Raw genomic sequence first — 25550 nt, forward strand, 5'->3', positions numbered from 1 at the left:
TGTTTGAACTCCAAAACTTAATTTGATGAATCCCATGTGTATGGTACCACTTATTGAAACCCCTACTTTTGTAGAAAATATCCAAGTAAGTGTTTTTTTTTTTTGTTTGTTTTTTACACCCCCTTAACTGTTGCTCATCCATTTCTATGCACCCAGTGAGTACTACTGACACCAGTATGCCAATATAGGTGTGCGAGATTAACAAATATGTTGCAGGTACACGTAACAGCGCGTTCTGAGTATAAATAACGTAACAGCGCGTTCATGGCTGCCCCTTGGTTTAAGATGCACAATGCATTCCGTTTTAAAACTCACAATAGTTCAAATCAGCAAGATTTTCTTTACTATTTTCCCATATCATCTATGCCTAATACACATCCATACATGCAGCACAATTTATATGCTGATAAAATTCAAGTTTATATATATATATATAAATCCATGAGCAGAGTATTCTGGGAAGTCAGTGTAAGACCTCTCCCAAATTTGGATAATTTTGTACTCCCTCATTTCTTTTTATGAAGCTCATATCCATAAATAGCTGTTATTCTCATATAAATTCTATCAAAAATGGAATCCCCAAATTACTCACAATTTTACTATTAATTAATGGCTGCTCATAACCCAGCACATCAAATCTTTATATTCCATCTCCCTTGACAAAAGAGATAATGTTCATAATCAAATTTTATTTCTATTTTATTTTACGGATTCTCTGCATATTCAATCCCATCCACATAAAACTATCCATTTCCAGACAGGCACACTGTCGGTGTCAACAATCTTGGAAGATTGATACACAAAACAATAAAAAACACTAACATTGACACACAAAAAATACACACACACATGCATTATGCGTATTTGTTTGCGTTGGAACTATTATTTACAGATCAAGATGGGTGTCAATTTTATTTCAATTTCATAAAATTTGTCCTTCAATTTTTAGAAATGCTAATACACAAATGGACCAAAAGCTTATTCTTAGAAAACCCCTATGATGTCACATTGAAATTACCCTTTCAGTTCCCACAATAATTTATCCAAATTTGACTACACACCCATTTACATGTCAGTCGACCACTGACTTATCAATCGTGTGGAACAATAGTCCGAAATTCCCACCTGATCATCATGTGACCCTTGTCCCTTGGTTTAAAATTTGCAAAGCAATTGTTCCAACTTTGTAAATTTAAAATTGTGTGCCCAACATAAAAGATCCAATTTCGGCATTTGATCAATTAATTATCAATTTGCTTACAAGCAAAAGAAAAAATGAATAATTCTTGCTCCGAAAACTTTTCAGACCCAAGAATCATCGACAGTTATTCATGTTTGTCCAGTAATCTAATTTGTTGAGGCCAATCGTCATTTGGGATTTGTCGCAATGAAGGCCTAATCATTGTCTGAGGTACCGGTATGCACTGGTACCCTTGATCTTGGTTTGCCCCATGACCTTGTCCTCCTGTTGACATACGGACATCTTCTTCTCCAATGTCCCATCTTTCCACACTCGAAACACCGGTTTCTGTCGTTTCCTGGTCTGTGCACCTGTGCATTTGTATTGCTGGGCTGCATCTCTACATCCCTGAGTTGCCACTGCAATCTCTCGTTGTCTCCTGAAACACGAAAAAATTCTCTGTACCGTCCTTTTTGGGGAGACAACTGGAAATCAGATGGGACAACTGTCCCTTTCATTCCTAATTTCGAGGGCAGTTGTGCATTTGTCTCCTCCACTGTATCCTGTATCCTTTTTATTTTAAGTTCTAGATCCGTTATCCGTTCTTGCTGTTCCCGTTGTCTGGATTCACCATCCCAAAGATGGAATGCAAGCCAGTCTACCGTTAGATTCTGTCTCTTCCTGGCTTTCAATCTTTGTTCCAATCTTTCCAATCGACTTCGCTCAAATGTACCATCTCTTGGAAACTCCTCATCATGTCCCTTTGTCCACAAATACCAATTCTCGACCTGCCTTATAGCTTCTGCACCATAACGGTCGTACATATGATGTGTACAAGTACCTTTTTGTGGAATCTCTGGTTGTCCTTGTGTATTCTTGCAGGCTCCATTTCCCATTCTGCCTTTTATCAAAGTAGCGTTGGATGTGTTGTAGTTTGTTCCTCTAAAGCTTCACTCGTACCTCCAGGAAGGGTCTCTCCACCTGTTCACACGGTGATTTCCAGAGAATCTCCCTCAGCCGTGGCTTTTGCACAATCCAATCTCACAGATCAGTATTTGCAGATGAGCCGGAGGGTCAGTATGAAATGGGTGAATCCTCAGGTGTCCGCTCTGTTGACGGGGAAATCACACAATGGTAACCGCACATATATATCTGTATATAAACTCACCACCTTGCTCAATTTTCCCAGGTTGTCTCCACATTGTTAATATCTCGCAAAGATATCAAAGCTTCTTTCTTGAGACCGCATTTTCATCAATCAAACAATCAATATATTCAATTCAATTTATTCAGTTAAATTTATTCAATTAAATTCAATCAATTAGATTCAATCAATTAATAATTCAATCAATTATTCAATTTCAATTAATTCATCAATATTCATCAATAAATCAAATTAATCATTTTGGATGACTCCTTGCATAAGCCCTTTCCCCAATGATGTCAGGACAGGTCCATCCATTGACCGTCACCTCTGGTTCGTACCTCATGTTAATTGATGAATCACCGTCCTGTCCTAGGGTCATATCTGACATATTTCCCCATTTTGCCTGGTCTCCACAAATTTTCTTTGCAACCACTAAAGGCAACTCATCCTTCATTCGTGAGACAGCCAAAATGGATGGCAGATATTAAAGTTCTTTGGGAAAAATATCTCATCATTTTCTTTTAATAGTACCCAAAATCTCTTGGCAATATAAATTTCGTAAAACTCCTGAAATGGGACTGTCAAATTCCTTCAATCATGCTAAATTTTGAAACTCCATCGCTTGTAATACCCAATTTATCCCATAGGGCTTGAAAGTTCTTTCCCAAGTTCATGCAGCATTCTGCATTTGAACCCTATGATATCATTCATAATAATCATCATGATTTTATAGTCATGGTCCTATCATAATCATCTATTTAAACGAACATTTCCTTTATCACCACAGCTATGTGGTATAATCAACAATAGAATAAAACTGTACATAGCAACAGGCTACCTCATGGCCACTTAGTATACCTATTGACAATAAGTCATAACAATATCGAATAATCATTGAACAATTCAAAAATCGCTTCCACTGCTCCAGCCGCAGCATCCGTGATATTTGTTTGCTCATTCACTATTCCTGATTCGTCATCAAGGATCTCCATCATCACACAGCGTACTTAATTCCGCATTTTAATGAGAATTCAACAGGAATTTACGACTCAAAGGAAAAAGAACGAGCAGACCTTTTGCAGGATGATCGTTACAAAAATCGTTACATATATTAAAGTATTTATAATGTCGACAAATCATATCTTAATTCTTACAAGATTGTGGTTCTTTGAATAAATCACAGCACCGGGAGAACCAGCTCCAAAAAATGGATCTTTGTGTTTATTCAGCACCCTAGTAATTGGCTCTTTGTGTACTAATTACACAGCACCCAGGCCCCGCTCATATGGATCTTTGTGCAGCGCTACACAGCACCTGAGCAAAAGGGGTTTCATCTACATTTTCCCTATCCGGTGTACCATCCGTGATATTTGTTTGCTCATTCACTATTCCTGATTCGTCATCAAGGATCTCCATCATCACACAGCGTACTTAATTCCGCATTTTAATGAGAGTTCAACAGGAATTTACGACTCAAAGGAAAAAGAACGAGCAGACATTTTGCAGGACGATAACTGGAATTAGTCGTGAAAATATATCCAAATACACAAAAATACACACCCACACAAATAAACAACATTTATTCCGTTTAACAGAACAAACATTTCCTCTATCATGACATGCATGTCTTCAAAATTATATGACCAAGAGAAAAAGTAAAATTAATTAAAAACTGCGAGCAGTGATAATCCGGGGACCATACCGCTCCATCCTGATTGGACGAGTGCGTGCTAGAGTCGTTATCAGCGACAGTCCAGATCCGATTGTTCAAAATTTCAACTCAATCGATCGAAAAATGAACGCAGGGATGCATTTTAAAGGTGCAGTGGCACTAACTGAGTTGCCACGAATATGGCCACGAAATTGCCAATATGGCCATCACAAAATATTTTCCTTAATCAATTGGCTCATAGCATAACCAATCTGTAAGTATTTCATCCGAAGATGTATTTCTGAGGACTTTTAATTAAATAAGTCATTTATAAATCAACGAGTTAATTTATTAAATGATTAATCAATAAATCAATATTTTCCTTGACAGCCACATCACTTGGTCAGTGTCATGTCCAAATATCAGCTTCCTTACTCAAAAGGTGCCTGAGTTAATGTAATGTAATTACTGTAATAAGATTACTGCAATTACTGTAATGATTACTGTAATTACTGTAATTACCGGAACTGTAATTACTGTAATTACCTCAGGTAATTACTGTAATGTAATTACTGTAATTTAATAAGAAATGTAATTAATTAAATAAGTACTTCTATAATCGTTCATAATTAAATAACTCGTGAATTCTTATCCGGTTTATTTAACATTTGAGTGTCCCCAAAACGTTGGAGCAAAACGTTGCAACAACGAAAGTAAAACGTTGTAGCGACGTTGTGGAAACGTCAGCAAAACCCAACATTTGAATGTTCCCAAAACGTTGCAACAACAAAAGTGAAACGTTGTGGCGACGTTGTGGAAACGTTAGCACAACCCAACATTTGAATGTTCCCAAAACGTTGGAGCAAAACGTTGCAACAACGAAAGTGAAACGTTGTGGCGACGTTGTGGAAACGTCAGCAAAACCCAACATTTAAATGTTCGCAAAACGTTGGAGCAAAACGTTGCAACAACGAAAGTAAAACGTTGTAGCGACGTTGTGGAAACGTTAGCAAAACCCAACATTTAAATGTTCACAAAACGTTGGAGCAAAACGTTGCAACAACGAAAGTGAAACGTTGTGGCGACGTTGTGGAAACGTCAGCAAAACCCAACATTTAAATGTTCACAAAACGTTGGAGCAAAACGTTGCAACAACGAAAGTGAAACGTTGTGGCGACGTTGTGGAAACGTCAGCAAAACCCAACATTTAAATGTTCGCAAAACGTTGGAGCAAAACGTTGCAACAACGAAAGTAAAACGTTGTAATTCATCAATAAATCAATATCCCATTAAAATCCCATTAAAATCCCATATCTTGTCACCCTTTGCATTGTTGAAAGCAATTAATTCCATAACTTAATATTACCTCAATTTATATATACTAGGGCGTGCCCGCACGTACGTGCTTGCCCGTACGTGCTTGCAAAAAAAAACATGCGTGCAAACAACAACAACAAAAAACTTTGAAACCACGTGGCAGTAACGACCACAGAACCCCCCTTCTATTTACATGCAATGGTTTGGTCCATTCGCAAAGCCAAAACGAACGACCACAGAACCCCCCCCCCCTCTATTTACATGAAATGGTTTGGTCCATTCGCAGAGCCAAAGCGAACGGCTTGCGAGTACGGTGACCATACCTTGGGACCCACTTGTCCGATTAATTTCAAACCTTGACAAATTTTCCATTCCTTCCCTTCCTGATCTTTCGATGTAGGGCTGGGTTCTTTTTTTAGGATCATGTTGCATCGAGCATTATTTTCCAAAACAGTGTGAACATTAAAGCACACCAAAACCTCTGACATCCCACCATTAACACCTATTGTAAGCGTGCCGAATCAGTAAGCATCACCCCTTCTATGAGCCTCGACCAGAGGGTGGTTGTTACTCACAAACACTCGTCGCTAGCTGTTCCATTGTCTGCCGATTCCCACTCTGCTGTTTTTGTCTCATAATCACCAAACAAGAACAGTACACATTTCCTGTAATTATCTGTCATAATCAGGATAAATTTGGAACAGCCCTTAAACTAACACCAAGCAGATCAATTTTTATATTTAGGTTGAGGTTTCACACAAACTGGTTAACTAAATAATACAGAATTATTATTATTATTATATCTCCGCCTTGGTGAACAGTTTATGTTTTGTATCCCACTGATAGGCCGGATCTGGATTCGGACCTGAACCAAAAATGGAATCGGCGTGTTTTTGTCACTTTTTTTTTTGAATAATATTAAAATAATAACATTAATAAGTATATTATGTTAAATATCATGTATATCGCTTTTCACCCGATCTCTTTATGGTGAAGAATCACTTTAAACAATTCTCGTAGCCGGATTCGCACCTGGGTCTTCACCAAAATCCAATCATTTCGTCGTGTCACCCATGCTATTTATCTGGCAAATTTCGTTAAAAAAAAACAACAGCACTGGTTCCGTGTCACCCATGCTATTTATCTGGCAAATTTCGTCAAAAAAAAACAACAGCACTGGTTCTGTGTCACCCATGCTATTTATCTGGCAAATTTCGTCAAAAAAAACAAAACAACAGCACTGGTTCCGTGTCACCCATGCTATTTATCTGGCAAATTTCGTCAAAAAAAAAAACAACAGCACTGGTTTTGTTTCACCCATGCTATTTATCTGGCAAATTTCGTCAAAAAAAACAACAGCACTGGTTCCGTGTCACCCATGCTATTTATCTGGCAAATTTCGTCTAAAAAAAACAACAGCACTGGTTCCGTGTCACCCATGCTATTTATCTGGCAAATTTCGTCAAAAAAAAAAAAAACACAACAGCACTGGTTTTGTTTCCTGGAAGCGTCCTGCAAAACGCTTTGCTTCTCGCAAAACGTCCGCCAATGGGAAGTAAAGGGAGGGAAAAGGAGCGGGAGGAAGAGACAGGGTGCCGGAATGGACATGAGGGACAGTGAGGGAGTGTTGGTATGCAATTTTTTTTTCCAATCGCCATCTTTCACAGTAATTCTGGACCGGCATGAGGTGGGATTGTCTGTCATGAATTTATTTGTTGATCGAACGAGTTTTAATTTGTCTAAATCCGACCAGTCGTTTCCAAAGATATAAGCCTTTTTGTCGCAATACCATAAATTGGAATGAGGTAAAAATATATATATATAAATATAATTCCCTTTCCCGGTTCCCTGTCGCTCGCCGAGCGCCGAGCAAGTCGCTCGCTCGCCGAGCAAGTCGAGTGCTTTGAACAAGTGCAAAAAAAAAGAAGTACTTTATACGTGTTATGCGGCATTTGTGAACGAGTGTACCGGCCTTACACGTCCTGGAAGCAAATGGTCGCAAGGTGCACGCTTGCTCCGTTTGCTCCCAGGTCACAGTAAGACCCTTAATGACCAGCGCAAAAATACGTATTTACAGAAATCATTTAGGAAAACACAAATAAATAGAATCATTTAACACGTTTCATCCTTGTATCACCTATGGACAATCGCCAGTCCCACACAAATCCTCCATGTATATACAACATAACTATTCCCAAGTTCGTAAATCATACTGGACAAAACAAGACATACTCACCTTTCAAAGACTTGTTTGTGTCCAGTTGATGTCAGCGGTGCCTCCAAATTGTCGGAGAATTTGTAGCTGAGAGACTCAGGACTCCAATGACCGGACACAGGTTTACAAAAGGTCTGGTTTATTAACTGGTTATTCACTTCATTCCATTTACCAAATAATACCGCATAATATAATGGATCAGGTTAACTCTTTTCCAATGGTCCTTCTCGTTCGGCTGATCTTCCTCCGCCACTCCCGTTGGTCAGAGCTCTTGGTAGCAAGTCCTGTCGACTCCACGTTTGCTCTCGTTTATATGGACAAACTGGACTTAATCCCCTCTCCGCTAATGCCCCGAGGTCATGCATGTACCAAGTCCTGGTATCAGCTCGCTCCCCTCCTGTTGTGAGTTCCGTTTACCAAACGATAGGGGGGTGCTTCAGCCAGGGGCTGTGACCAGGTGGACAAGAGATTATCATGTTCGGGCGCATTCCTGACTCATTTACAAACTCGTCTTTCACAGAGTTTGCATGTAAAATGTATCTGCTTTGTTACCAGGTTAATTAATAAGTTACCAGTGCCAATTAATAAGTTACACTGAGTTACACTTCCACACCCTCCCTCACCTCAAACGGCTTAACGGCTGACTCCGCACGTGAAAAAGCTGAATGCCTCAACTCTGTGTTTGCCTCTAAATCTTGTGTCCCAAACCCATCCCTCTCTGTACCCACCGTACCCAGTCGTACCCAGCTGCTCCTGGACTCTGTGTCCTTTCCTCCTGACAAGGTGGAAAAGTTTCTGTCAACCCTCGACTCTGATTCTGCAACTGGTCCTGACGGCATCAGCCCACGGGTCCTAAAATCATGTGCTTCCGCTCTTTCACTCCCTCTTTCTGTTCTCTTCACCCTCTCTTTTGCTCAAGGTCATCTGCCATCTGCTTGGAAATCAGCCAACATCACCGCTTTGCACAAAAAAGGTGCAAAAACAGATCCCAGCAACTACAGACCAATCAGCCTTCTCCCAATTATCAGCAAAGTCATGGAATCCATCATTGCTTCAGATATGAAATCTTTCCTCTTCTCCAATGGCTTGATCTCTGATCATCAATTTGGTTTCAGACCTGGTCACTCTACTCTGGACATGCTGCTTCTGCTTTCTCAACAATGGATGGAGGTCCTCAACGCCAAACAGGAAATTAGAGCCGTCTCCCTTGACATTTCACGTGCCTTCGATACGGTCTGGCACCCTGCTCTGCTCACCAAACTCTCCTCCTTTGGTATCCATGGAAATCTCCACGCATGGCTGGCGGACTTCCTCTCTGGTCGTAGTCAACGTGTGGCCCTGAATGGGTTTCTCTCATCTCCTCTACCTGTTCAGGCTGGAGTTCCCCAAGGTAGTGTTCTGGGCCCTGTGCTTTTTCTGGTCTTCATCAATGATCTCTCTGACTCTCTTGAAAATCCTCTCTATCACTTTGCTGACGACTCTACTCTCTGTCGCTCCATTCCTCATCCCTCAGATCGGCAGTCTGCAGCCTCCTCACTCTCTGCAGACCTGGACAAAATCACAGACTGGGCAAACAAATGGAACATGTCTTTCAATCCTGATAAATCTCACACTCTTACAATGTCTCTCCGAAAAGACCGACTGGAAAACCCTCCCATCCACTTTCTGAATAATCCTCTCCAAGAAGTTCTGTCACTCAAGCTTTTGGGTCTCACTATTTGCCATGATCTTTCCTGGGAAAACCACATTTCAAATCTGGCCTCCAAAGCCAGTCGCCGACTGGGCATCCTCCGTCGTGCGAAGTCCTTCCTTGGCACACCTGAGCTCCTCACCACATACAAGGCTTTCATCCGCAGCTCTATGGAATACTGCTCTCCCCTCTGGTCTGGTGCTCCTGCCTCACACCTAGCCCGTCTTCACGCTGTTGAAACCAAAGCGTTCAGAATCATTGGAATCTCCCGCGATGAAGCTAACTCCAAGGGCCTTTCACTCACTCACCGCAGGCAGGTTGGTGGTCTTTCCGTCTTCTACCGACTCCTCTCTGGCCTTGCCCCCCCAGCCCTCTCTGGGCTCTGTCCCCCAAATATTCCTACAGGTCACACAAGATCTGCCTGCAACCCTCTTATGGTTAAACTGCCAAAATCAAGACTTTCTGCTCACCTTCACTCCTTCATTCCTCTTTTCTCCCGCCTCTGGAACAAACTCCCTCACTCTCTTCAATCCCACTCCACCCTCCAGGTCTTTAAAACAGCTGTTCACCACCATCTCTTATCCTCCCCCATCCAAAACCTTGATCTTTTCTACCCCCGCTAATTTCGGTCACCTTGTGTTTTATACTTCTCCCACCCCCTTCCCACGCCTCCTGCCCCCAAGCCCTCTCCCTCCCACACTTCTCCCTGCTCTCAAATGTTGTGGTTGTGTGCTTCCCCTTCTCTCCCCATCTTGTCTTCCGCTCCCTCGTTTTGTATATTTTGTTTGTCTGGTTGATTTGTTTGTGAAATAAATGTTAGCTCTTTCACGAGCCTCGATTCAGTATACAAAATAGAAATGGCCACATTATTGAATATGATATCAGTTATAGTTGCTGATATATGCAGATTCTGTTTTTTTCTCATTTTATACGTCCAAATGGAGGGGAACATTTACCATATAAACAGGTCATTTCTGCCAAATCATCAGGGGGTTAAGTTTGGCACCCTCAATTTTCAGATTCTACATGGTCTAAAGATACAAAATCAAGAAAAAAACACATTTGCATTTGAAAAAAACACATTTGCATTTGCATTTACATTTTTTCAAACACATTTGAAAAAAAATTGCGCTTTGGGTGTCGGACTATGTTTGGGTGACAAAATATGAATGATTCTCTTGGGGGGTGGGGGGGGGGGGGGTGGGTGGGGAGGTCTCCTCACCTTGCCGTGTCTGGCCCTCGCCGGTTCAACAGGAAGGACAGATCACATTACGTCCTTGATCTAGATAACCTCTACTGCACACAACACCACTTTCTAACAGCACACAAACACTGAACAACATAACCCAAACATGAAGTCCTTTTTACTGGTAAAATAAAAAGATCTATCCTACGTGAGCACGTGTGTAATCAAGTTGATACCCCATTAGGACTACTACATGTGCTCGGTGTGCAAAATTTCCTTGGCAAATTGATGAATGGAAAGCACAGCCTGTGCAGGTTTCCTTCATTTATGTTTCAAAGAAAATGTTAATTTGATTCAATTTTTTTTTTCACAAACAGTATTATTTTGTAAGCGTGCTTAACTTCCCTTCATGTGTATATTTCATTTTTCCAGACATCCAACCGGCTGCGTTTTACTCTATTTTTTCTGGCTATCACACATTGTGTAATCTTTACGCATTTGAAATGTTAGAATTGCATGAAATGAAGTGTCAATGCATTCTGGTCAAAACATTCTGCGTAAAACCAAGATGGTGGCTCTCATAGTCACATGTGCTGTGCACAATAGAAGTGTATCATTGAGTTCCTTGTGAAGGAGAACGTCAAACTAGCTGAAACTCACAGGAGACTGATAAATTTGGTGATATATTTATTTCATGTTGTTGTGTAAATGGCACATCAAGTTAAACATCAGAGATTAATTGGTGAACGATCTTTAGCATTCTCATATGCATCCAACTGCTGTCACTCAAGCAAACATTAAACATGTTGAACAGCAAATATTGTAAGATTTCTGGAATACCATGCACAAACTTGCAGAAGAATTAGATGTCGGTGTTGGAATTTTGAAAATAATCATTCTATCCAGCTTGAAATACAAGGATGTTTGTACAAGGAGGATATACCAAAGGACCTCACATCAAAAGTCAACTTGTGTGGCCATTGCAGCAGAAATGGAACACACCCAGAGGGAGGGAGATTTTTAAAAGCGGATTGTGATGACATCAGCCTGGGTCCATCATTTCATGCCGGCATTAAAGTGAGCCAGCATGGTGTGGAGTCCTTCTTGGTCCCAATGGCAAATAATATTTGAGGTTCATTCATCATCTGGAAAGCTTATGGTAATAGTGGTTTGGCACCTTACCAGTTGAATCTTAGCGGAACTTCTTTAATGTGGGGAAATAATCCGTGCACAAAACTGCACATACAGTCGTGGCCAAAAATATTGGTACCTTTGCACTTTTTTCAAATAATGCACCATTTCTTCCAGAAAATAGTTGAAATGAAAAAATATTTTGGTACCACCCATGTATTTGTTTGGTTTGCAGTGGAACAAAACAAAAAAAAACTGAAAAAAATTACTAAATCTTAGCTTATTCCACACAGAAATCCTAAAATGGCCTGGACAATATTATTGACACCTTTTAGAAGTTGTTAGAAATAATTCGATTTCAAGCAGGTGATTCTCCTTTACTTTGGAATTGAACTCGCCTATGGTGAGTTGCAGGTGCCTGCAATATAAAAATCACTCATTCAACCAGTTTGAATGGAGAAAAGGAGTCATTCTGCTGTTTTGTGTCAGTGTGTACCGCAATGATCATGGAGAAAAGAAAGAAAACCAGAGAATTGTCTGAGGATGTCAGACACAAGATTGTAGCCAAGCAGGGACAATCTCAATGCTACAGGTCCATCTCCAGAGACCTTGATATTCCTGTGTCCACCGTACGCAATGTTCGGAAGCTTAAGGCCTGCCAACCTCCCTGGACGTGGCTGCAAGTTAACTTGATCGAAGATTGCAGCGAAGGATTGTTTGAATGGTGGAGAAAGCACCTTTATCAACTGCCAAACAGATTCAAGCTGACCTTCAGCTTGAATACTTTTGTCAATTTTGTTTTGAGACCAAATACTTTTGTCAATTTCAACTAGTATCTAGAGAAAATTGTGAGTTATTTGAAAAAAAGTGCAAGGTACCAATATTTTTGGCCACAACTGTGCTACGGTGACCTCTCAGATGCAAGCGAAGACGACCAGGGACGACCAGGTGAGCTATTTCACAGCGTCACGTTACTGCATGATGATGCTCGCCCTCACACGGAAAACGTGACCATTACTAGTCTCGCAGAGATGGCTTACAAAGTTCGAAGTGATCATCCATGCAGTTGAGACTTTGTCATCTTGTGATTTTCATCTCTTTCGACCATCCAGAAAACATGTGTGTGGCAGTGATTTTCCATATGAGGAAGACTTCAAAGAACACATTGTGAAGTGGCTACATAGCCATCTTGCAGTTTCTTACACAGCACACACAGGCACTGCCACATCAATAGAGACAAGTGTGCACATGCAGCGATGGATTTGGCTTGAGAAATAGGTTAAGGTTAATCAAACTTCCTGTACTGTTTGATTTTTTGCAATAAAGAGTCCATGTCACCCTTGAACAACGCCTCATACCTTTGTTACTATTCATTAAGCTTTCTGGGTTAGCTTGATTGATGGAGCCTTGCTGATTAAATGTTAAATTTTCACGAAGTTACTGATTCAGTACTGTGCTTGGTTTTGAATGCATAGTTTTGACACAATTTCACCTTTTTAAGTGGGATGACAGGATAGCCTAGAGGTACGCACACTCACCTCAAAGCGGTGTAGCCTGGGTTTGATTCCCGGCCAGCTATGAGCTGTCATCCTGATGTTTTACAGGCAAGGTGATTCATCAATGTGTGTGCCATCCCTTGGATGGATGTTAAAGAGGAGTCCTGCCTGCCAGCATTTATTGGTGGATGTTAACGATCCCATGGTGTCCTTCACAAAGAGTAGGCGAGCTATTGCCGACACCATGAACAAATTCCAACTTTTCAAGTGGAGTCTTTTGTAAGTGGTTGAGGTGAAAATGTATATTCTCGTGTGTGCTACTGTCAGACGGCTTTGACAGAAGAATACATTTGCACTTGTCTCAAACCCCAGGGAACTGTTGCTCCTCACAGGGTTTTGCAACATGATCGAATGATGATTGTGTAAATGCCTCATTTCACTCTTTATCTCTGCCAACGAAGGTGGATGCAGGTTATGTTTTCACTGCTGTTTGTTCAGTCGGACCCTGCTATTCACGGGGGATATGTTCCTGGAAAATCCGTGAATAGTGAAACCCACGAATAGCGGGGCATTGTTTCAATGGAAAAGGGGAGGATAGGTTCCCCAGTCGCAAAAATCCGTGAATAGAGATGACCAAACTGCGAACGGCGAGGCAAAATCTGAGAATGTCGACGATGATCCGCGAAGGTCGATGAACGTCCCGGGAATGGCGAGACAAAACCCGTGAATGTCGATGAAAATCTGCGAATGAATGCCGTGCCATTGTTTCAATGGGGAAAAGGGAGACAGCTAATTGCACTAATAGATACTGTGGAGTTTTCATTTTGTGCAATAACTCGCATGGATGACGTGTTATGCAGCTGGTGGGATATCCCGCGAAGCAATGTTTACCTGTGAATGGTGGAATATCACGTGAAGCTGTTCACAGTGTTGAAGGAGGGATATCCTGTGAAACATTGTTTACCTGTGAACGGTGGACACGTGAAGCTGTTCACAATGTGAATGATGGGATATCACGTGTAGCTATTCACAGTGTTAGTGATGGTACATCCCGCGAAAGCCGTGAAAACGCGAAACACTGCAGCAAACACAGGAGCAGGTCATGCTCACGGCTCGTAGAAGATGTTTTTTTTGCGTATGTCCAGCTGCTTTATGCATGGTTGGTGAAGGATGGGTTTTATAAATACCGTATGTCAAGCTAATGGCTTGTAAAAAAATATTTTTTTTGCTCCCCTGAAAAACCCTGAATTTGCGGAACACGGCTGTGAATAGGGGGAAAAAAACCCCGCGATTTTGCAGAATACGGCCGCAAACAAAAAGAAAACCGCGAATTTGTGGGACCTTTTTCTGCGAATAGAAAAACAGGTCGCATTTTATCACCCGTGAATACACGGAACCCGCGAATAGCGGAACAGCGAATAGCTGAACCACGAATAGCGGAACCGCGAATAGCGAGGGCCGACTATATTGGTTGGTCTTGTGCATTATTCTCTGTCAGTCATTCGCCTACAGGTTACAATTTTAAACCGACTTTAACAAAACTTTACCAGATAGTAGAGTTGGTCATAAGAAAAAAGCCTATTGTTTTTGGGGTCATATTTTTAAAATCGTCATTTTTCATCTGATTGACCTGAGCTTTGATTAAGATTGTTTACTTTAATCTTGATGAAATGGGCAATTTGATGTATCCATGGCAACTTTTTATTTTGGGGAGGGGTGCATTTTGCAAGTATTGTGCTCTGCATAACATCTTCTTGTTTGTTTATTTGTCTGTCTGTGAGCAAGATATCTCAAAAGGTAGTGGATGGATTCGGACTAAATTTGGTGGAGAGGTTGGGTATGTGACAGGATGAACTAATTAGACTTTTGTGAAAATCTGGTTCTGGATCTGTGTCTGAGAATTTTAAAGTGATTCTTCACCATTGAAAGATGGGGCAAAAAGCGACATCTTGCAACATATCTCAAAAAGTGTGTTTATGGATTCGGACGAAACTTGGTGGACAGGTTGGGTGTGTGATCAGGAACAATGGGTTCAATTTTGGTAAAGATTCGAATGCGTATCCGAATATTAAAATTATTTAATTTCTGAGTGATTTTTGAGTAAAACGTAAAATGTACAGCCTGGTGGAGGTATGCTCTCTACCGAGTGCTGTTCTAGTGTTTATTTGTTGTTGTTGTTTCCTTCTTATTTGTTAAGGGAGGTTTTGTGGTTTGCAGCCTTTCAATAAGAAATATTTAGCAGCTATCTCTATGCGTCCTAAGGCACCTCAGAGTGAACCATAAAGTGTAGACCTGTACCACGTGTAGTTGAAACCAGGAGATGCAAACAGGTTTCCCACCCCCCGCTCTTCCTGAAGCTCATTAATGAGCCAACTGGGTTTTAACTAAGTATAACATTGTTTCCTTAACCTTATAATCCAAACCCTTGATATGAGTACTGCTGGTTTCAACTATATTTGAGCCCACAACGTCTGTGATGCCAATACAATCCCCTCAGTACAGGGCAACCACCATACCCATCCTAATGCAGTTACCACTTTGAAACAGAAGCTTTGAAATTATAAAATTCCCACTGATAGCTTTTAAATTTAATTATTTGTACTTCATTTTAACGTGAGATTTGTAAAAGAGCATCATAAATATCTGAAATGTTTTTGATGGTTGTATATGCCATCCATGTACAATACGATGTAACAGCATGATTGTCTAATATTGTGTAACCTTTTCGTTGTACATCGCTCCCATTACTTATGAATAACAACAGTAATGTGACATTTGCAATAAGAGGCTTGCGCATGTCGTGCAGTCATTGATCAACGTGATACGACAGTAGGGGACAGTAGAGGTGTTTGATTTGTTTTTAATTGGGGTATGTGAACTTGTTGGGGGTCAGGGGGAAGGGGAATTTTTTTTTACCAAAAAAATTTTTACAATTTTTTTTTTTTTAACAAAAAAGCCAGATGTGTTATCGATTAGGTTTGCAGTTTATTCAACTGGAACCCACTTATAATTTCAATGGAGTGAGTATGCAAACATTTTTTGGGCACCTTTGCAAAAAAACACCAACAACTAGGACAGCACTCGGTAGAGAGCACACCTCCGCCAGGCTGAATAATTTACGTTTTGTATCCCACTGATGGGCCGGACCTGAACCAAAATGTAATCGTCTTGTTCTTTTCAACTAAACAACTCATCCACCTCGTTTTATCATAACTCGTCCACAACTTTTTGAAGTATCGTGCTATATATCGTTTTTGCCCCATCTTTCAATGGTGAAGAATCAATTTAAAATTTTTTTTAATTACAATTATCGTATCCAGATCCGGATTCAGATCTCCAATAAAATCAAGTCAATTCTTCCTTGCCACACACCCATCCTGTCCACCAAATTTCGTCTGAATCGGTCAACAACATTTTGAGATATTCTGCTCACAGACAGACAAACAGACAGACAAGGGTAAAAACATACCGTCCATTCACCTTAGGTGGCAGATGTGTGAAAGAAAAACATTTTTCTTGCATACATTTAAAAAAAATCATTTTTAGAGATTTCTTCGTGAAGTAGTTGATGTAGAGTTTCAACAGAACTAATTATTTGAACGAGATTAATCTTACGCAACCTTTTTTGAACCCTTCAGATGGAAGCCGAACGAGGACGCGAGGCGGTCACGAACCTCGAGAAGATCGCCGGGGACTTCCGTGCCATTCGCCAGGAGAACGGTCTTCTTGCTTCTCGGCTGAAAGATTCTTGACTTCGCACCTGACATTGCTGACGATACCTGCACTCGATGTCCAGGAACTTTCACATGCTGGTCGTGAATAGAAGTTGGCAGATTAAATCATTACAACGCATTGGCTTCCTACTCCCTGAAACCTTGCAATTTGTGGCTCGTTATGTGGTCACAGCACCACTAATTGTGACGTTGCTAACGAAGTAATACTCCGAACAGGGTATGCATCCAACTTCCGAGGCTTACACCCATCTCTGTGGTTATTATCATGTTCCACCGGCTTTGAGTTTGCACCGCAATCTCAGATGCTGCTGGGATACCTGTTGATTTGACCACCCTTGATGTCGTTTTCGTCTGGGAAGGTAGTCGGCCATGATGGGTGTTCATGAGGTTGATGGTTTGGATTGGATTTTATTTTGGGTCTGGAGTTCGTTTGAGTATTTGATTGAAGTCCGTTTGGTGGAAGTAGAGATTGCAGTCTGGGAAATCTAAACCCACCGAGCTCCTTGCCAGCCACCTTTACAATTGGACCAATTATGTGTCCAACGTGTGACCCAAGTAAAGCTAGATAAATAATACTTCTCTTTCGACTTCAGATATTTGTGACTGAGAACGACTTGTTTTTGGGTGTGATTCGAAGATTATGCTTAAAAATATATAATCTTAAGGTTATATATATTTAAAAAATTGCCCACCATTCTGTGACCTCTGAGAGGAATTGAAAGTCAGTTTATGAGCACGTATAAGAAAAATGTCAATAAAATGTTCTTGCAATGGCACAATGTTTGTCTGTGCAGTATCAAGCGGCCTTAGTTAAGAATCACGTGCACTTGGAGTGACCTGAGGTGATCCAAGCAGCTACGCCATTAAGCGCACTTTGAGGATGGATTAATGATCTTGGTCTCCCGCTGCTCTTTTATCTGCGGATCGTGCATCTAGGGTTGTGCGTGCTGTGCTGCGGGCCGTGTCCTGCCGCCGTACCACGGCTCGGTGGCGCTCTCGCACTGCACCCGACGCCGTCGGACACACGCACGCGCGCCGCCCGGCTCCGCGCCTCGCTCTCCCACCCGTTCCCAGAGAGCGGACACCCCGCGCAACCTTCGCTCCGCCACCCACCCCGAACGTCGCCGTCTCCAGCGTGAGCGCCAGCGAGAGCAAGAGGTGAGCAAGGGCCCCATGGGCTCCGCGGTGGACGCGGCGAGCGGCGCGTGTTTGTTTTGGCCGCATTTTCACAAAGAACGCGAAAATGGCCAAGACGTGGGACTCGGTGCGAATGGGATAAAAAAATGGCCAATATATATATATATATATATATTTAAAAAACAAAACAAACGAACGTGAACAAAGCGGCGACTCCGACGAAAAGAGAGTGGTGAGAAAGCGCGTGCGTTCTTTCTAGTTTTCTGGCAGATCATGCGGAGCGCGCAAGTGAGCGATGTCCTTAAAATCGAGCATTGTGGGAACAAGAATGACCTTTTGGGTTTTTTAAATGTATACATTTTGTTAATCACATGATTCATAATTAACGACTACTTTTACTTCAGATTTTTTGTTGTTGTGTTGCGCACACATGTCATGTATATGTGGAAGCATTGCTTGTGCTGTATGATCGCACAGTCCTATGTGCGCACAGCTATCTACGTGTTGAGCGCACGATCCCACATACGCACAGGCTGCTCCAGCTGCGCACGCACGCACGCTCCCATGCATGCACAGATATCTACGTGTGGCACGCGCAGGTATCTTTTATGGATAGCACGCACGCTCCCATGCACGCACGCACGCTCCCATGCACGCACATATATCTACGTGTGGCACGCGCAGGTATCTTTTATGGATAGCACGCACGCTCCCATGCACGCACGCACGCTCCCATGCATGCACAGATATCTACGTGTGGCACGCGCAGGTATCTTTTATGGATAGCATGCACGCTCCCATGCACGCACGCTCCCATGCACGCATAGATATCTACGTGTCGCATGCGCAGGTATCTTTTATGGATAGCACGCACGCTCCCATGCACGCACGCTCCCATGCACACGCGCTCCCATGCACACGCGCTCCCATGCACGTGCGCTTCCATGCACGCACGCTCCCATGCATGCACAGATATCTACGTGTGGCACGCGCAGGTATCTTTTATGGATAGCACGCACGCTCCCATGCACGCATGCTCCCATGCACACGCGCTCCCATGCACGTGCGCTTCCATGCACGCCCGCTCCCATGCACGCACGCTCCCATGCACACGTGCCCCCATGCACGTGCGCTTCCATGCACGCACAGATATCTACGTGTGGCATGCGCAGGTATCTTTTATGGGGAGCGCGCACGGTCTCATGCATGCATGCACAGCTATGTGCGGTGCAGTCCCACGTACGCTCCAAACATGTATAGCTAGCTCTACGTGTGCCACGAAGGGTCGCACGTACACACAGCTATCTAGGTGTTGCATGCCCAGGTAGCTGTACGTGTGACGGATGGGTCCTAAGCACGCACAGCTAGCTTTACATGGGATGCGCACGGTTCCAGGCGACTATCGCCATCCATATGTGGCGTGTACAGGTGGTTCTTTGTATGCTCAGCACGGTACCACGCACGCACAGTTATGGGTTCGTTCTAAGTGCGAGGTACGCGGTCCCATGTACGCATAGGCATTTCTGAGCGCATTAGGATACTGTGCGCGTTTAATCCCGCACGGGCATCGACTGCACAGCCCTCGAAGCAGCACGTTATACCGACAGACTGAGAAAAAGACAAATACTACATAAATATATACATGTACGTATACGTCAATGCAATTGATTAATCGTGACCAGCTTGTTGGCGAATATTAATTGTCGGAGAGGTTTCACCCGATGATTGTCGACGATCTTAAAGGACAAACCTACGGGACACATATCACACTCATCCGTTAAACAGTGATTATTACTATTGCTGTTATTATCTTGGTTTTATTTAATTATTGTTATTGCGGGTACAGGGATTAAGGTGTTGTATTATTATTTAGCCTGTGGTTGCTGGTTGCATCTTTCTTGAAGCACCGCTCTGCCGCTGTTGCAGTGCCCCCGTCTTCAGTAAACTGGTATTCATTTTGCTGACCTCGGAAAGATGGCCGATTTAGTCGACCCGTATGGTGTTATTTAACTCTAACTCAAGACCCAAAGATCTTAGGCCAGCCACCTTAACCGTTAAGCCAACACCATGCTTACATAAGCCACTGTCCCATAGAGCCTGCGTTGGTATACGATGGGCTACGATGGCCCAAACCTACGATGGCCCACGATCACTCTGAACAAGTCGGCATGAACTGATGATGATGAAGTGATGGCCGATGGCTGGGGTTTATATACCCCCAAAGTAGCTACGAGGACAATCCTCACAGGATTATCGTACGGGTCGTACGATGGTCTACGATTGTAGGATCGTGGACCATCATAGACCATCTTTTGAACATTTCAAAAGATGATTTTCCAACCTACGATGGCCACAAAATCGTACGTCGACGCAGGATGGGCTCCACTATGCTCCACGATCCTACCATCGCAGGCTATATGGGACCTTGGCTTTAGGGGTGGACCATGACCCTTACTTTCCCGGTGCCTCCAAAGGTAATGCTGCATCCTGGAGTATGCAATGTCCTTGACTGCCTAAGGTGTTTATCGTTTATTGGTGTTTGCATACATTTGCTTGTGGATGATTGCTTTCATGATACTGTTATATTCATGGATAACAATATATATTATATATATATAGTCACATGAAAAAGTAAGTACACCCCATGTAAAGTTTTGACTTTTTCAACATATTTCAACATACAGCTATTTGATCTTCATTTCAACAATATTGATAGATAAAGGTGATATAATACAACAAATATCATGAAACATTTACATTTTGTAGTCCATTGTATAATTTAAATAAACATAAATGCAAATTTTGCATGTGGAAAAAGTAAGTACACCCTTGGCTCTAATAGGTGGTATTGCCCCCTTTGGCAGAAACAACCTCAAGTAGGCGTTTCTTATAACTGTCTACCAGTCTCTGACATCGACTGGGAGAAATTTTTGCCCACTCCTCCATGCAGAATTCTTTCAGCTGTGCGATGTTTGAGGGGTTTTTTGCATGCACAGCTCGTTTCAAATCCCCCCACAACATCTCAATGGGATTTAGATCCGGGCTTTGACTTGGCCATTCCAGAACCCTTCATTTCTTTCTTTTCAGCCATTCCTTGGTGGATTTATTGGTATGTTTCGGGTCATTGTCATGTTGCAAGGTCCACCTTCGGTTGAGCTTCAACTTTCCGACAGATGGCCTCGCATTATCCTCAAGCACCCTCTGGTACAATGATGAATTGATCGTGGCTTATATGATGGTGAGCTGTCCAGGCCCTGATGCAGCAAAGCTGCCCCAAACCATAATATTTCCACCACCATGCTTTACAGTTGGTATCAGGTTCTTGTGGTCAAATGCTGTCTTTGGTTTTCGCCAAACATGTCTTCTGGTACTGTGGCCAAATAGCTCTACCTTTGACTCATCTGTCCAGAGCACATTGTTCCAGAAGTGCTGGTCTTTGCCTAGGTGTGCATTGGCAAACTTTAGTCTTGCCCTGATGTTCTTTCTGGACAGAAAAGGTTTTCTCCTGGCACACCTTCCATGTCGATCAAATTTGTGCAGCCTCTTTCTAATGGTAGACTCGTGCACTTTGACATCAACATTGGCAAGAGCTACCTGTAGGTCCCGTGATGACATTCTGGTATTCTTAGAGACTTCTTTCAGCATTTTGCGGTCTGCTCTCGGGCTGAACTTGCTGGGGCGGCCTGGCCTGAACAAGTTGGCAGTTGTTTGGAATCTTCTCCACTTGCAGATGATCTTCTGGACAGTCGAATGATTGATTTCAAATTGTTTGGAGATCTTTTTAAATCCCTTCCCAGACTCGTAGGCATCTATAACCTTCTTTCTGAAGGCCTCAGAAAGAGCTCTTTTGATCTAGGCATGGTGACGCCGCACACTTCAACAAAAAAGAGCAAACCAAACTAAATGTCTGAGGTTTAAATAAGACAGGTTCCTCCAAGATCCTCTCTAACGATGTTCTAATCATTTGCACCTGAGCTGGTGCACCTCATTCTAATTTTAGGTATTTGAAGTAGTGATAAATGTAGCGGTGTACTTACTTTTTCCACATGCGACATTTGCATTTATGTTTATTTAAATTATACAATGGACGACAAACTAAATGTTTCATGATATTTGTTATATTATATCACCTTTATCTATCAATATTGTTGAAATGAAGATCGAATAGCTGTATGTTGAAATATGTTGAAAAAGTCAAAACTTTACATGCGGTGTACTTACTTTTTCACGTGACTGTATGTATATTTATAAAAAGAAGGTCCTCGGTTGAAGTCTGCACTATATCTTTGCAAAGATGTTCTCCATAAAATGAGCAATTATACCCCTGTTGCGACCTAATGGCGGTTGTAATTAAAGACAGGTTGTTATCATCATCATCAAAGGCAGGTATCACAAAATCCTTTGCCAGAATCATTCCGTGGAAACTGCCCCGTTGGTTGGAAGCCGAGCTCGGAGGCGATGGGATATTCATGAAATTTATGGAATAAAGTACCGTATGACCCTTAATTGACACGCAGGCCATTAGTGACCAGATTAACAAGGTCTTCAATACCCTAAGGTGACGCATTTAAATTAATGGCAATTATGATTCGATACAATCGTGTGGAGTGTCGATTCACGCGTTCTGCTCATCCATAGATTTGATCATCCGAGGGTCTTGTACCTCTTGTCGACATCACGCGCACACATGGGTGAGGGGTCATGCACTTCATGCGGACATCCTTGGGAGTAATTTTTGTGCTTTTTGGTGGTCTCCATTGCGTCCCATTGTGAATGGCTGTTTGGTGAATGCGATCCAAGCGCCTAGCAGCTGGCATACAGCTTCGATAACCACGTGACGCCGATTGGCCGGTAGGCTATAGGCTACATCGGACGGGCAGATCAAAAGAAAAAGCGGGTCATGGTATGGGAAGGTGCGACAGGTCCTTGGCTCCGGTCACCGACTTGCCACTTGCTCGATGTGACCCCACTGGGCATCTTAAGTTGGACGTTTCGCCCTCTGTGAGCAGTGACGTGCTGGAGGGGACGCTCGGTTTGGGCTCGCATTGGGGGTGGCCAATGACGTCACAATCGAATATGGCCAAGCACCGCTAACTTTTGGATGGCTGGACTTTTGTCAACCACAAAACACCACTCACGAACTCTAAAACCAAAGTGCCGATGGAACAGACGAACTGCGACGACCACGGAGGAGGAAAACGATAGATTGAGAGGTGGGAATTTGGAATTGCGACTGCAATGGGAACCGCCCCACAATGATACCTGTTTGCTCCTTTATATTTGCGAATGATTAATTATTTACCATTATACAGGTAAGCCACATGCCATGTTTATCATCGATTGCGGATTACAATTCCAGCTTTTGCATGTTCTCAATATTTTACAATGACCGTTACGTGGTGTGGTCCCCGCAGGGAACATGGCGCCACAGAAGAAACAGCAGCAGCAGGACCAAGGGACCGATGAAGGCCAGAACGCCCAGCGAGACCTAGTGGTGAACGGGAAAGCTGAGGAGAGTGGTGATGTTGCCACAGAGGACCCGGGAGGAGCTTCCACGACCGTGGAGAGCGCAGAAACACCATCTGGGCAGAAGCTGAACGAGCGCGGGAAGTGGAACAACAAGTTGGAATTCATTTTGTCCGTGGCCGGGGAGATCATCGGCCTGGGGAACGTGTGGCGCTTCCCATACCTGTGCTACAAGAATGGCGGCGGTGGGAACCCCTCCAGATATCCATGTGTGATCGATCTTGTGCTCACTGCGAGTCTGCTCATCTATATGCGATCATCGGCTCATACATCCGATCGCTCCTTTCCCCTCCCTGTCCATCTGTAATCTGCTCATGGAGTGTATGACCATCTCCTAACTTTTGGTGGGCGCTGCTTTACTTGGCCTAATGGTGCAAATACGTACTACTAATCTATCTTGTACTACTAATCTATCTAGAACTACTAATCTATCGAGAACTACTCATCTATCTAGAACTACTCATCTATCTAGTACTACTGATCTATCTAGTACTACAAATCTATCTCGTACTAATAATCTATCTCGTACGACTAGTCTATCTGGTACGACTAATCTATCTGGTACGACTAATCTATCTAGTACGACTAATCTATCTAGTACGACTAATCTATCTAGTACACCTACTCTATCTAGTATGACTAATCTATCTAGTACTACTAATCTATCTAGTATTACTAATCTAACTAGTACTAGTAATCTATCTAGTACGACTAATCTATCAAGTACGACGAATTTATATAGTACGACTAATCTACCTAGTACTACTAATCTATCTAGTACTACTAATCTACCTAGTACTACTAATCTACCTAGTACTACTAATCTATGGGTAGGAGTGTAGGGTGTGTCTGTGTCTGTGTCTGTGTGTATGAAGTATCGTTTCTCAAAAACATTCATAATATCACTTTCTCCACAATCTTTTCATGTGACGAGTACTTGTGTTGTACTAGACCGTATTTAGCCGGACTCGGTGACGTAACAGAGAATGTCTGCTGTGAGCTTGGGAGGTTGGTCGTTTGAACCTGACCCCAGTCGAGTAATTTCAAAGGCTTTAAAAACATGGTTCGTGCTGTTTCCTTGCTTGATGCTCAGCATTTATAAGGGACCAGCATGGGTACCCTGCAGTGCCTGGTGATGTTCTCAGCCTATTGGAATTTTGAAGAAATCAAAAAAAAAAATTTATTTTTTTTGTGTGGACCTAAAACACTTCCCCACACTCTCTAAGAGATGGGGTTGGTGATCATTTAATATTACCTTTCACATAAAAAGTCTGCACTAATATGTACAAAGGCACTATTATAAAGCGATTTGAAAGAAAATGCAAAGAAATTCAACTTTTTCTTCAAAAATTTGAAAAGTTTTTATTTTATTTATTTATTTTGGCCTAAAACACTCCGCGGCAATCACTGATGAACATCTGATAGTTTTGCGAAGATTGTTTGGCCATTTCTGAGAAATATGGCGACAAAGACAGACCAACATCTCATTTAGTGTAGATAAAGAATGGACAAACAACCTTATAAGTTGGCAACCATTGTATGGCCTAATGGACTCTTCTTGTGTTGAATGAAGTTCCTTGTAAGGGAATGCATATTATTTATTTATATATATATATATATATATATATTTTTTTTTTCGATGAAGAATATTTTGAGGGAATTTGTAGTTATCGCGTTGGTAACCAGTATCCATAACCATATGTGTTTACTGCTTCATGCATGTGCTGAGAATCAAAATGGTGACGGGTGAGGAACAGAGATAGTGGAAACGGTAAATAATTGTGAAACAAAGATGGTAGAAACAGTAAATGTTTTAAACCAGAACTCCATGGTGTAATGGTTGGAGAGGCCACTCTCAGTCTGGGATGTCAGTGGTTTGAACCCCGGCCAAGTCGTACCAAAGACTTAAAAAATGGTTCGTGCTGCTTTCTTGTTTGACGCTCAGCATTTAAAAAGGACAGAATACGGACAAACAAGCATAGGTTTGTAACATTAGTGCAATCAGGGGGATCGAGCCCCCTCCTTGGCTCAAGTGTGTGAGAAAATCGTCTAACTGGATTAACACGACTGGCATTATTGCATCACAGTTGGCGCATCACAATAGAGACTGTGTTTGACGTTTCTGCATTTTCACCCTGTC

The 25550-nt window shown here is 42.3% G+C and overlaps 2 protein-coding genes across 11 annotated transcripts in view; both read left to right on the forward strand.

The window, feature by feature from the left end:
- CCDC22 (CCC complex scaffolding subunit CCDC22) overlaps positions 1–17526 on the forward strand; it is a 101404-nt gene extending 83878 nt beyond the window's left edge. For all 9 annotated transcript variants that reach the window (XM_078776368.1, XM_078776367.1, XM_068113307.2 and 6 more), the window contains one exon: positions 16652–17526. In XM_078776368.1, the coding sequence (XP_078632494.1) occupies positions 16652–16765 (114 nt within the window). In that variant the 3' untranslated portion in view covers positions 16766–17526. The remainder of the gene's footprint in view (positions 1–16651) is intronic.
- A 246-nt stretch (positions 17527–17772) lies between these two features.
- LOC137425158 (sodium- and chloride-dependent GABA transporter 3) overlaps positions 17773–25550 on the forward strand; it is an 87349-nt gene continuing 79571 nt past the window's right edge. The window contains exons 1-2 of one of the 2 annotated variants that reach the window (XM_068113300.2): positions 17773–17905; positions 23299–23595. In XM_068113300.2, coding sequence (XP_067969401.2) covers positions 23304–23595 — 292 coding nt within the window. In that variant the 5' untranslated portion in view covers positions 17773–17905; positions 23299–23303. Of the gene's footprint in view, positions 17906–22953; positions 23098–23298; positions 23596–25550 lie in introns of those variants that run through there. The other variant, XM_068113299.2, reaches the window with a different exon arrangement.

The sequence above is a fragment of the Myxine glutinosa genome, chromosome 4 (genome assembly GCF_964187855.1).
Source record: "Myxine glutinosa chromosome 4, kmMyxGlut1.1, whole genome shotgun sequence".
NCBI lineage: Eukaryota > Metazoa > Chordata > Myxini > Myxiniformes > Myxinidae > Myxine > Myxine glutinosa.